At 32.0% G+C, this 13,601-nt stretch overlaps 1 protein-coding gene across 1 annotated transcript; it reads right to left on the bottom strand.

Annotated features, from left to right (window-relative positions):
* Nucleotides 1-1,140: 1,140 nt before the first annotated feature.
* On the bottom strand, nt 1,141-6,391 carry LOC134690394 (M-phase inducer phosphatase 1-like). The gene is made up of 8 exons (XM_063550368.1): nt 6,356-6,391; nt 5,180-5,279; nt 4,540-4,668; nt 3,855-3,983; nt 3,101-3,199; nt 2,548-2,675; nt 1,819-1,936; nt 1,141-1,418 (listed from the first exon to the last, which is right to left on the bottom strand). The coding sequence occupies exons 2-8, from the start codon at nt 5,258-5,260 to the stop codon at nt 1,254-1,256; spliced, it is 849 nt and encodes a 282-aa protein (XP_063406438.1). The 5' UTR covers nt 5,261-5,279; nt 6,356-6,391; the 3' UTR covers nt 1,141-1,253.
* Between the last annotated feature and the right edge of the window lie 7,210 nt (nt 6,392-13,601).

Here is a 13,601-nt window from a genome sequence, read left to right as displayed (position 1 = left end):
TACATCTTTTTTTTAGGGAGATGTGGTATGAGTGCAAATGAAACAACTCTCCGTCCCAGTGGCAATTTATAAAAAGTAAAACATTATAGGTCAAGGTACGGTCTTCAACACGGAGCCTTGGCTCACACCGAACAGTAAAATAAAAAGGGCCCCATAAAATTACTAGTGTAAAACCATTCAAACGGGAAAACCAACAGTTTAATCGATAGATAAAAAAAACGAGAAACGAGAAATACACATGTACTTCTGAACCACATAAACAAACGACAAGTGCTGAACATCAGATTCCTGACTTATTAGAACAGGTGCAAACAATTGCAAAGAGATTAAACGTTTTTATGGTACCAAACCTTCTCTCTTATCAGAAACAACATAGACAACACACACTATAAAATATCAATTGGAATGGTTAAACTCAATTAAAAACGTAGTACTGCAAATAAACACACAATGAACGAATACATGTGTTACTTCCCATATTTTATTACTCTTGACAGAACGTCTAGTGCCTGTGGTCAGACATACGGCTTGCATGAGGATGACGATGTCTTAAATACCGAAAATATTCTTTAGATTCTGTTCCACCTATTTAATTCATTGACTCTCGGGAATTACTATTTTTCGACAGGTTACCTTCTGTGTGGTTGGACATCATAGTATGATGATACTCGGTCAAGCAAGAGCAACATAAATAAGTAAATTCAAGATTTTAATCGATACAATGAATAGGAAAATATTACTTTTACTTTTCTACATTGGTTAGAGGTATAGGGGGAGTGTTGAGATCTCACAAACATGTTTAACCCCGCCGCATTTTTGCGCGTGTCCAAAGTCAGGAGCCTCTGGCCTTTCTTAGTCTTGTATCATTTTAATTTTAGTTTCTTGTGTACAATTTGGAAATTAGTATGGCGTTCATTATCACTGAACTAGTATATATTTGTTTAGGAGACAGTTGAAGGACGTCTCCGGGTGCGGGAATTGCACGCTACATTGAAGACCTGTTGGTGACATTCTGCTGTTGCTTTTTTTCTATGGTCGGGTTGTTGTCTCTTTGACACATTCTCCATTTCCATTCTCAATTTTACTATTTAATGCTAAATCTATACATGGCTAAATCATGTATTTATCAATGAAATCACGTAAAGTATTACAATTTTAATAAATAAACAATCGTATATAATAAGATTTCAACAACAACATAATAAATATAACAAATATAGCACTAAACAGTTAGAAAATGACACAGTATTATGTCAGCACATAGAAAATACGAGTCTTTGCGAAACAATACAATGTTCCATATTTTTAACATGTGAGCAGTTCCTTTTTATGGTTGAGCTCTTGGATCGAAAATGGCGTACGTCTTCTTTATACTCGTCGTGCAACATCGGAACATAGTCGACGGGTTCACAGAAATGCTGAAATAAAGATTAGTCAGTTACTTATAACATTGTCAAATTCTTGTGTCAATGTATTTTATAACGATATGTTATAAAAATAGTCTACATTATGAATGAATGGGCAAATTTTGTTTATTACAATTATTCTAGTTTCTTTTCAGTTATTTATTTAAATAAGACAAACTTCTAGGCATAGGATACGAGTAATAAGCAAACAATTTATGATTCACATATAGCGATTGAAATACGAATGGTCTTTTCATAAAACTTAATCAAAGTACTGAAGTACTGAACATCGGATAACCGCAAGTTATGGTGAAGGGTCACAAGCACTTGTAGAAAAAAAAGAGAAAAGAGACGTCAAGTTCCTGTGTGTGATGTTAAAAATTCTAAAGCCAAGACTATTAACAAAACTTACCTTGTGTGACAGAAAGAAAGATTTGTATCCTCCTTCAAGCAGGTATATCTCAGGGAAATGCAACTGTGGATAATTTCTCCCATTTATTTGTCGATCTTTGCTTCTCAAATATCTGCATCTATTGGTAAAAATGTTTCTACTGTTATAAATTTAGTTAATACAGAAAAGAATGCTTAAAGAATATGTGCTTATATTGATAGTTAACTCTGTTTTATTTTGTGTATGTTATTGCTTCTTGTTTTTGCTTTGCTGTATTTTTGTTGAATGAATACAATTTTAGTTTCTTAACAATCAAACTACATGTACGCTTGCTGCTCGGTGTGAGCCAAAGCTCCGTGTTGAAGGCCGTACATTGGACTATAATGGTTTACTTTTATAAATTGTTACTTGGACAGAGAGTAGTCATATTGGCACTCATACCACATCTTTCTATATCGACTATATAACACGAAAATAAAAATTATATAAAATAAGGAGCTAAGGCGACATTTGACTATCCACCAGAGTTCAAATGAAGTGAATGGAAGCAATCATTATAAGTCACCGTAGGGCCGTTTACAATGAGACAAACCCATATCGTATAGTTGGCTATAAAATAAAGCTTTATAAAATGACTTATGATCTAATAAATAACGTTTGATTAGGGTTCTTTTCTTTCATTTGACAGTTACATAAATTACAATTTCGATTACATATCGTTAAACTTATCAAATCCTTAGTAAAACTTACAATTTTGGTCCTCTTTTGGAGGAGAACTCGCAGTGAAAAATAATTATTTCATCAGTTGTATTTCCGCTTTGGAGTGTTTGTAAAAGCATCTCATCTATATGCTCCTCAAGGTAACAGTTTTCTGCATTCTGTATAATGAAGGTTAATAGTCTTTATTGAAAACACAGTAAATGCAAAACAATGAATTGCTTATTCTATGCCCCGGTTTCTAAGAACATAAATTAATTGTTCTACATTTGAAAATTCCTGTACCAAGTCAGGAATATGACAGTTCTTGTCCATTCGTTTTTGATGCGTTTTGTTATTTGATTTTGCCATGTGATTATGGACTTTCCGAATTGATTTTCCTCTAAGATCAGTATTTTTGTGATTTTACTTTTTACAGCTTCTTTTCCAATTTTATCATCAAACCGGATATTTCACATTAAAGGTAAAATTGTGCTATTATTTTACCGTAGAAACAAAAAGCTAGACCCGTCATCATAGAAGTATAAGTAGGGTATGCAATTACTGAAACATTTCAAAATGTCTTACTGTAGTTTTTGCTACATACCTTGATGTGTCCGCCATTAAACTCGTATGGGTATCTACAATCAATGATTCTATAGGAATTGATGCCACCATTGTATTTACCATTCAATAAGTCTTTCATCTAAAAAATGATGTTAGTTTAGAGATTATGTCAATTGAAAAAATTCCGAAGAAAATATTTGGAAAGTATGTTTCGAAGAAAATATAATATATCCCTGTATGAACCGTCTGTGTAAAGTATAATACGACGCTTCGATGGATAGTGTTGTTGTGGCTTATGCAACAAGTAGTTTGAGATATTTCAAATATACGCTGATGTCTCTGTAATCGGCTAAATTGTATTAAATACCATAAATTGTTTTACTGGTAACCAATTGTTGTATACATGTTAATGTAAATATGATTCGTTCTCATTCTTCTGCATATATCTATTTCTAAAAAGATGAGACCAGTCTGTATAAATTTCAATAGTATTACTAGTTCGAAAAATAAGTAATAACACGAGATTGTCTGCCAGAAAACGGAATCTTGATTTAAACTCAGATTAACAGTTTTGATGTAGAGTCATCATTCGGCAATTCTCGGTAGAATCCGCTACGTTACGGAATCGGCCGAGTTGTGACGATTGGTCTAGCCATCAGTCCAACAAACAAGCCACAGATCGAAGTAAAAAAATGTTTACTGAAGTAACTATCAACCATATGTATAATTGTTATCCTCTTGTAGCACCATACGTGTGCCTAAGTTGTCTTGTCTAGTTTATCAATGAAACTTACCGTATCAGCTGTAATAGATTTCAAATCTCTGTGTTGACCAGCAACAGTCGGGAGACAATGAGGACGACTTCCATCCGCTATGTACGTTTCTTCTGACAATAAGTTGTCATTTGATTCTAATGGTGAATCCTAATAAATGGAGAAAAAATAGTTACAGTTTGCACAAGTCACGCGTGTTTTAAAACACCATTGAACGATTTTGCTACCCGTTTCAACGAAATTGTTGATAGAGTTGCTATTGTTTGCACATGGTTCCCAATGACCATACAGAATATCACCCTTTCAGTTATGGGCTAATGTTATCTCGTACCGTAAAAACGAGTACCCAATAGTACAATCACATTAGTATAGTAATGTCTATTTTTAATAAGATATTGAACATATTTTTTAAAGGTATTTTTAAACCAGTTGTACAAAATTCAAATTTTACAAATTAATTGGTCATCTGCTTGTGAAATAACTTTAAATTTGTATTTCTAAATTTGTATTTTTGATTTTGAAATTATCGTTTTAACAGTTTAAATGTTACTCAGTGCGTTACTTTGCTGTAAGAAGCATGTCAAGTAGTTAAACGAACCGGGGATCCTGGCTCACTCGGCACTGACGCAAAGATGAGGCTGGCGAGCCAGGGTAACAGGCCTGAGGAATGCCAATCGCAAAGCAATAAATGTAAATCACGACTTACCCCAAAAGACAAGTGTCTTTTTAATGATCTTCCATGTTTCGAACTCTTTCGTCTCTTCTTGCAATCGTTTAATGGACTCGACGTCGACTTGCGTTTTGTTCCCGTCTTTTCAGCGCCATTGTATTTTGCCTGCAAATAAATTAATTTTAATGAAATTAAAAGCATGTAAATAGCATTTAATTTATAGGTATTAAGTTTTTCCAGCTTTCATTTTACTTTCTGATTTTTTTTTTTAATTTAAAAGACAACAAATTGTATATAACTCTAACACCAATTGATAAGATAAATAAAAGTTTATTTAAGTTTCACATCTATGATAAAATTACAAAACACCAACATAAGAAAGGACCAAAAGACTTATGAGAAACTGTCTGTATAATATACATATAAAAGCTATAACAATAATACTAAAGGAAAACGTTTTTACACAAAAATGTATTGTCATGTTTTTACATGATTTAAAACTCATTAAAAACCTAGAAATAATTATAAAATAAATAACCACGGTTACTAAAAATTTCAGGAAAAATACAGTAAAGATTTTTGGTAAAAATTCAGTTAAAAGAAGAGTTAAAACTGAAAAGAAAAACCAGAAGAACAGACCAAATGAACACGATGAAGGAAAGAATAAACCACTTACCTTTATAATGCTTGCACTTTGTTGATCTAGACACCTAGATTCTCCACTTATCGTAAGACTACTGAAATCGGCCGACCACATTTTTTCTGAACCGGAAAATCTGAAAATGCAAGAAATGGTAGAAAATTATTTAAAAAGAAGATTTTAAGCAATGATTTAATTATAGAACAAAACTTTTATGGTATTATATAATCATTCCATATGTAGATTATTTTTAAATTCCTAAATTTAAAAACTAAATGCAATGTACTCACAAGTTAGAATATTGTTGAATGATGCTAAAACTTATTTTTATGAAACTTTATACACAATTTATGTTAATTCTGATTATTGACACAAATCTTAACACAATTCAGTGCCTATCTTTTGGCTAAAATAAAACATATATTTTACAATATTGACATGTTAATTAAGATATCTGGTGACCAATCATACATTAACAATCTGAACAATGTCATTTTCTATTGATGAGGTTCTCTGATAGTGTCAAATTCAAAACTAAATCAGATTAAAATTAAGTGTGAAATTTAATATTTGATGTCAAAACATAAATATGACCAGTAATTTGATTTCAATATTCTCACTTTCATTTAAATTTCATTTTCAGGTACATTTAATTACATGGACTCGCTTAATTCATGTTCTTGATTTTAACAACTCTACAAATGGTTACTCAAAGTATTCGAAATTAAGGAAAATAACTACATGTATTATTTTACAATTAGAAAGCTAAGGGAAAAATAACAAAACTTATGCTGAGTTTAACATTAATATTTTATAATTTTTTTTTAATGTATTCGTGTATAATATTATGTTTTGTAATTATATTACAATGTTATGGTAAGAATTAATTAACTATTCGTATAAGATACTTTATAAATATAAATATAAAATTACACCAATGAAAAAATAAAAACTATTAAACAATTTCTTACTGAAATATAAATGAAAAATAATGAAAATAAAAATTAAATATTAATATTAACAAAAAAAAACGGTCAAAAAAATTGGCTAAATTATGATATAAAATTTGTGAAAACGTTGTATAGAATTATTCTAAATTAATATCTGGCGACCATAATTTTATGAAAGCCATTGGCCCACACGGGCGTAAAGTGCCTTTAAAAAAAAAAAGTATACAAAATAATAATAAACAAATGTTGATAATTTAAATACCTTAATGTATGTTACTGTTCTTCAAAACATGTCAATGAACATAAATGACGGAATTATTTCTAAGTTTTAATTTTTATACATTTTTTACTTTAAAAGGTGTTGAAAGATTATATTTCTGCCAGATGGCAAAACGATTGATTTGTTACTATATACCCAAGCTGAACAGTTGTACTTAAAACAACAAGCCTTTGAAAACCGCATTAACCATGTTTATCTTTGCAGTTTTGTGGGCTTGGGTGATATGAACCTGTTACTTTTTGTTTTCATAAACCCAAGCTGAAAACTTCACAGCTGTCTATTAGACATCCCTTGTTTGTATACAAAAAAATAAATACCAGAAAACAAATATGTAATACAGCAACACACGACAACTAATACCAAGTCATAACATTATTGCGTTCAGCAAACTGTTTAATTAAAAAAAAACAAAGATACTTAGAAACCTCTGCAATTTTATAAGATGTATCAATAGTAAGCTCACTACTTCTTAACAACCATAATTTATTTACCATACTTATACTTATAGAAAGTATTTCTTTATACAATTTTAACTTTTACACTTGACTATAAAAGCCTATATTCTTTAATATGCTATCTCATCCAAAATTTTGAATTTTATGCATTTTTTATGTATATTATTTTTCAACTTCTCTGTAACCTTTGTACTTGCATGGTTTTATGAAAATAAACTATCTATCTAACAACCACTGGATTACAGGCTCCTGATCGACTTAGGATAGAGAATTTTTAAAGAATAATGTACATGTACATGTTATACGAACTGAGTGTGCAGATGAGTTCAATAATCATACACAAATAAATGTATCCCCAGTATATAATGATATTGCAAACATTATTCATGTATCAAGTCAGCACAACTACTTGCTCCTATGGTAGAATTTGAAATAATGTAAAATGTATAAGGGTTTGTCACTACAGAGACATTCAGTTATCGCGCTTTGTATGCAGAATAAAAAGTCTAACATGTAACTGAGATACAAGGTTTATCCATCCACGTAATAATTTTTGTACATAAACTTTTATATAAACAGAAGAAGAATACTGTAAAAGATAATAAGAAAATGGTGTTTTTTTTATCTACGCATAGACAATCGCCCATATCGTATAACTTTCTAATACATTGCCCCGCGTTAAGTATAGTTTTGAATACTTCCATTTCATATATTATGTTTTCAGAAGGCCCAGCCGCGTGTAGCTTAAATAATTTGTTTTATACATTGCTGACTGCACATACTCTCTAAAACAACGATGCACCATTTGCGAGTATGGTCTCGAGGACACGATGATAGTCCGTCGAAAGGGGACGATAGATGACTGACCCGTACGCGTGTTAACAGAGAGCCATATCTCTTGCACGTAAAAGACATCCTTGTAGTTTTTGAAAAAGAGCAGGGGCCTGTAACAAGAAGCATTCGTATGTCTTACGAACGTCTTAAGGGCGTCTTAAGAATTAAGAATGTAACAAGACCCTACCTTAGACCTATCTTATAAGGAATCATTGACAGCCTTTTATGTTTTGAAAAAGTGCATGATTTAAGAACGATTCCTACGTCTACCTTAAAGCATTCTTACTAATGCCGGTAACACAAAATCATTCTTAAATTTTGGTCAGTTATTAAGTGTTCTTAAAACAAACTTAGCAACTTAGGGGTGTACCAAGAACAATTCGCAATAGCTTTACTTGACATTTTTTGTAAGAGTGGTCCCGACTACTCTTAGCTGTACATTCACTTGTTAATATTAGAACAAGTTGTTTAAAAAAGTTAATACGTCAACCTTAGAATTTTTTTATTCTAATTATTAATTCATCTGAATAAGAAATTATATATGAGTGTTTTCTTGGCCATGTATGTAGAGGATGGTAGTTTCTCTTTTTTGTAAATCATTACACTTTTGGCTTGTTGAGAGAAGTGTTAAATATAAAGCAAGGATAAATTTGTGACCTTTTCAATTTTAAACCAAGAGTTCCAAATGGTGAAGTTTAAATCATCACTTCTTAAATTTTACGAAAGCCATCATGAGTTGGTTGACCAATTATTTACCGGCTTTGTAATATAATGAGCAACACGATGGGCGCCACACGTGGAGCAGGATTTGCTTACCCTTCCGAATCATCTAAAATCATCTTCAGTTTTTAGTGGGTTGTGTGTTGTTGTTGTATACCTGTTTTTTCTACATTTTTTCCTATTGTGTCTTTTTTGTTCACGCATCGTTATCAATATCGTGATTTGACAAGACTGTCGTACAAATAAGAGGTTCATCTCTTAAAACCAGGTTCAATCCATCATTGTTTTACATTTTGGAATGCCTGTAACAAATTAGGAATATGACAAGTGTCGTCCATTCGTTTGATGTGTTTAATCATTTGATTTTGCCATTTCGTTTAGGATTTAATTTCCGTTGGGAATTTTCCTCGGAGTGAAGTATTTTTGTGATTTTATTTTTTGTAAGAAGGCTTTTAAAATGTGGAAAAAAACCTGTTTAAAGTGAAAAAAATATAAGAAGACGTGGTATGAGTGCCAATGAGACAACTCTCCATCCAAATTACAAATTATAAAAGTAAATCATTATAGTAGTGATTTGACCGAAATGAACGGTAGGATAGTAAAATAATCCTACGTCATTTGAGACTCGTCATTTATATTCGATTTACATCCTACCAATGGCCTGGTGAATAAAAGGGCCCTCAAAAGGGTTGTCCTGAGACAAACATATTTTTATTAAAATAATAATGTTCTATAAGCAGTTAAAATAATTTCATGTTTGAAGTGGTGCAATTTTTTTTATTCAATTTTACTTTTATAAAAAAAGGTCCGGAAGAATAATGGTGGCCTACGACCAGAATTGTTTTTCTTTAGGTGAAATGGGTAGTTGATTGTTATGCGCATTTAATTGTTCATTAAAACGTGTCTATGATTCATTTAAGGTGTGTGGCACCGTTAAAGTCCACAATTCCTCTAAAGTCCACAACACCGCTAAAGTCCACAACAATTTTCCGCTTAAGTCCACAACGCCGCTAAAGTCCACAAACTTTCCGCTTAAGTCCACAAAATGACCTCCGCTAAAGTCCACAAGAAAACGCCGTTAAAGTCCACAATAACAAGTTCCGCTAAAATCCACAAAAAAGCACCGTTAAAGTTCAAACATTTTTTTTTATTATCAAGAGATCAATTCGCTGGTTTTATACTCCCAATAGTATATGTATCTAATGAAAAGCATGAACCCTTGTTTTTTCAAAGTATTTTTACGAAAGCGTATTAGGGAGATAGTAAACATAAAATTTGTAATGAAATATTTTTCAAAGTCGAAATTTTGACATTTCAAATTTTAAAATTTCGACTTACTCTAGAATTATTGACCTTCACAAATTTTTGAATTACGACTTAGTAAAAATTCAAAATTTCGATTTTTTTTAAAACTCGAAATTTCGACTTTTCTCAAACGCAAAAGTTCGACTATCGAATGTGATCCATCAGCCATCAGATAGTGACAAGACAGTGAACCGACGCTGACGGAAAACTGTCGGCATACTCGGGATGACCAGGTACTGTCGGAACGTAATCCTATCACGGTCCGCTCTATCGCATTGCAAACGACTTTGTCTGGTCTCAGTCGTATTGTATTCTGTAATTGTCGGGACTCTGACGTGGGTATCATTGACGAATTTAGAATTGATAACGGGACTGTTTCGGAACGGTTTCGGCAAAAACGGTTCGCAATCGACAAGATCTTGATGCAATCTGGACCCAATCGGCAGAAAAACAGCAAAGAAAAATTTCTCCAGATCATTCCCGTTCCTCAGGACACCGTCCCGAATACACAGAACATTGTTAGAAACTCGATCCGATGTAGCAGAATCTGTCACGACATAGGCACGATTGTAATCCGACTAGACAAAATCGACTGAGTTTACCCGAATGTTACGGGAACTGTCGGGGTGCTTTGCCGACCTATTCGGACCCTTTCCGACAAGTAGGAATCTGTTACGAACTGAAACGACTGCGTTCAGACAATAATAGGACATTCCAGATAACTGAGGATACTAATCCGACTTTTTTACTTTTCGTGTCGCATCGCTGTTTGTTCTCAAACGGGAGCAATAATCGGCAATGTGTGAACCCCGTTAGTTTAAGGCCCCACATAAGGGACATAATAAGGCCGTCTCATTGGCAATAATGCCATATCTTCTTTTAATATATAGTAGAAATAAAATAAGCAGTGAACTTCTTTTTTCAAAATCGAAATTTTGGCATTTCAAATCTGTAAATTTCGACTTTAACTCGAAATTTTAACTATTCAAATCTCGAAATTTTGACATTAACTTGAAACTTTGACATTCTTAAATCTTGAAATTTATTCAAACTGAAAATTTCTGGCAACATGCATGTTCTTTCCGAATGAAACTCTTCAATATTATCCTTATCATATTTTTAGAACCAAACGAATTTCTGAAAATAAATTGCCAAAATATCTGAATCCTCGGTTGCTTTTTAATTTGCGTCCATGTCTTCTCCTCCTAAAATTGTAATACTAGTAGCTTTGTTTGATTACTTACAGCCTATGTTTAAATAGTGAGGAAACGACGAAATTTTCAGTTTTAAAAGTTTTTTGTTTTTGTTTTTAAAAAATTCGCACTAACCAATTCGCCTTAGAAATCCGTTTTTGTTGATACGAATTAAAAGTTAACGACGTGATCCATAATGTTTTTGTCCAAAAGCTGAAATTTCCGTTGATGGATAAAAAACCAAGCAGGACAAAATATTTAGTACACTATAGAGTGTAATATGATTTAAAGCGAATTACGTGTGAACGCATCATAAGAAAAGTCAAAATTTGGAGTTTAAGAAAGTAATTTTTTGAGTTTGAAGTAAAGTCGAAATTTTGAGTTTGAGAAAAGTCGAATTTTGCGATTGAGAAAAGTAGAAATTTCGAGTTTTAAAAAAAATCAAAATTTTGAATTTTTACTTAGTCGGAATTAAAAAAATTGAGGAGGTCAAAAATTCTAGATTAAGTCGAAATTTTAAAATTTGGAATGTCAAAATTTCGACTTTGAAAAATATTTCATTACAAATTTTATGTTTACTATGTCCCCAATACGCTTTCGTAAGAAATACTTTGAAAAAACAAGGGTTCATGATTTTTATTAGATAAATATACTTTTGGGAGTATAAAACCAGCGAATTGATCTCTTGATAATAAAAAAAAATGTTTGGACTTTAACAGTGCATTTTGTGGATTTTAGCGGAACTTGTTATTGTGGACTTAAACGGCGTTTTCTTGTGGACTTTAGCGGAGGTCATTTTGTGGACTTTAGTGGAAAGTTTGTGGACTTTAGCGTAGTTGTGGACTTAAGCGGAAAATTGTTGTGGACTTTAGCGGTGTTGTGGACTTTAACGGTGCCACAAAGGTTTTTCTTATTTCTTTGCGAGGAACCAAAAACGGAGACACCAGAACATTATTAAGAAATCATAAATTGAAAACTATTACTATTACCCCTAAGTTGCTAAGTTTGTTTTAAGAACACTTAATAACTGACCAAAATTTAAGAATTATTTTGTGTTACCGAAATTAGTAAGAATGTTTTAAGGTAGACGAAAGAATCATTCTTATATCATGCACTTTTTCAAAACATTAAGGGAGCTGTCAATCATTCTAAGATAGGTCTGAGGTAGGGTCTTGTTACATTCATTCTTAAATCTTAAGACGCCCTTTAGACATTTGTAAGACATACTAATGCTTCTTGTTACCGGCCCCTGAATGATAAACTTTGTTGACATCAGATGAATTTAATTGAAACTAACTTACCGTTTCGCGATAAAGTTTTATGAAAGTTGAGATACTATCTCAATGATTACTTAAAAAAATATATGTACTGTTAAGCGATCTTAAGGCTTATTTTTATTTGTCATATGTTTAAAGATAACCAATTTTAAGCAGAAACATCAATCTTTTATTGAGAATCTATACTATTTAACGAGAAGACCTCATTTTGGGTGTCGCTTCTCTTCTTTCTACAATAAATTAATCAACACGCCTCTGTGTCCTATAGGTACAGTGCATAGTGCATTTCTCATCTATTCATATGATTATTCAGATTGAGTAATTTTTGGAGAAAAACGAGAAAAAAGGCATCCGGATATTGTCCCGTCATTGGACGAAATTTTAAGTCAGATTAAACTTCCGGTTTTCGTTTTTCTGTATACTTTGAACATACAAAGAATAAAGTGTATTTTCAGAATTCTATTTGCTATCATTTTCAAGTTTACTATCCACGGCAGTCAGAGTGTATTAAATAGAGAGGGTTTGTATACTATATCAATCACCACTATGAATCGATTAGTAAACTTAGAATTGAAAGTAAATACACGTTCATAATATACAGATAAGCGCTAAAAATATGCATGTGAACTTTTGATACCTTTTCTGATATTCTCCAGTAATTAAATCTTTTACAAAATTCATTGATTACAAAAAAAAGAAGATGTCGTATGATTGCCATGTTGACACAACTCTCCACAAGAGAACAATATGACACAGATATTAACAACTATAGGTTACCGTACGACCTTCAACAACGAGCAAAGCCCATACCTCATACTCAGCTTTAAAAGGCCCCGAATTGACAATGTAAAACAATTCAAACCAGAAAACTAGCGGCCTTATTTAATATGTACAAAAAAAATGAACGAAAAACAAATATGTAACACATAAACAAACAACAACCACTGAATTACAGGCTCCTAACTTGTTCATAACATACTAAATGTATGTTCATATATATTGAAATTGATAGAAAACCAAAACATAGGAATATCGGAAATAAAGGAGGAGGGATAAAAAAATAAGCATTTTCCTGTCCCCAATAACCTATGACTTATGATACTTTTGCTGAAATTCTCCAGTCATTCAATATTTTACAAAATTCTTCCAACAACACTTTACATACTTTAAACAACGCTCTGAATGCCCGCGATTTCGCGGGTGTGTTCTAGTTAATCTAAAACTTGAAAGACTTTCTTCAAAAGTCATGATTCGATTGTTACTGTATGAATACTACATTTAAAATTTCTAAAGAAAACCAACCAAATATTGACCAACTAATGTAAGGAAAATAATTTACAATACCTATAGCAACCAAGGCAATGAAAACAGAAACTAACAACTTCATTTTACTTATTTAACAAAGCATGATTACAAGAATATGGGACACTCTTGATTATTTATA

This window comes from Mytilus trossulus, chromosome 11, assembly GCF_036588685.1.
Source record: "Mytilus trossulus isolate FHL-02 chromosome 11, PNRI_Mtr1.1.1.hap1, whole genome shotgun sequence".
NCBI lineage: Eukaryota > Metazoa > Mollusca > Bivalvia > Mytilida > Mytilidae > Mytilus > Mytilus trossulus.
This window is presented reverse-complemented; position numbering and strand designations above follow the sequence as displayed.

Bases quoted from the DNA above. Each gene is read 5' to 3' on its own strand.
- LOC134690394 (XM_063550368.1), bottom strand. From the start codon at position 5,260: ATGTGGTCGGCCGATTTCAGTAGTCTTACGATAAGTGGAGAATCTAGG. The intron at 3,984-4,539 runs GTAAGTCGTGAT...TCCATTTATTAG, and splicing joins AAAGACACTTGTCTTTTGGG to GATTCACCATTAGAATCAAA. The intron at 3,200-3,854 runs GTAAGTTTCATT...ATCATTTTTTAG, and splicing joins AATCTATTACAGCTGATACG to ATGAAAGACTTATTGAATGG.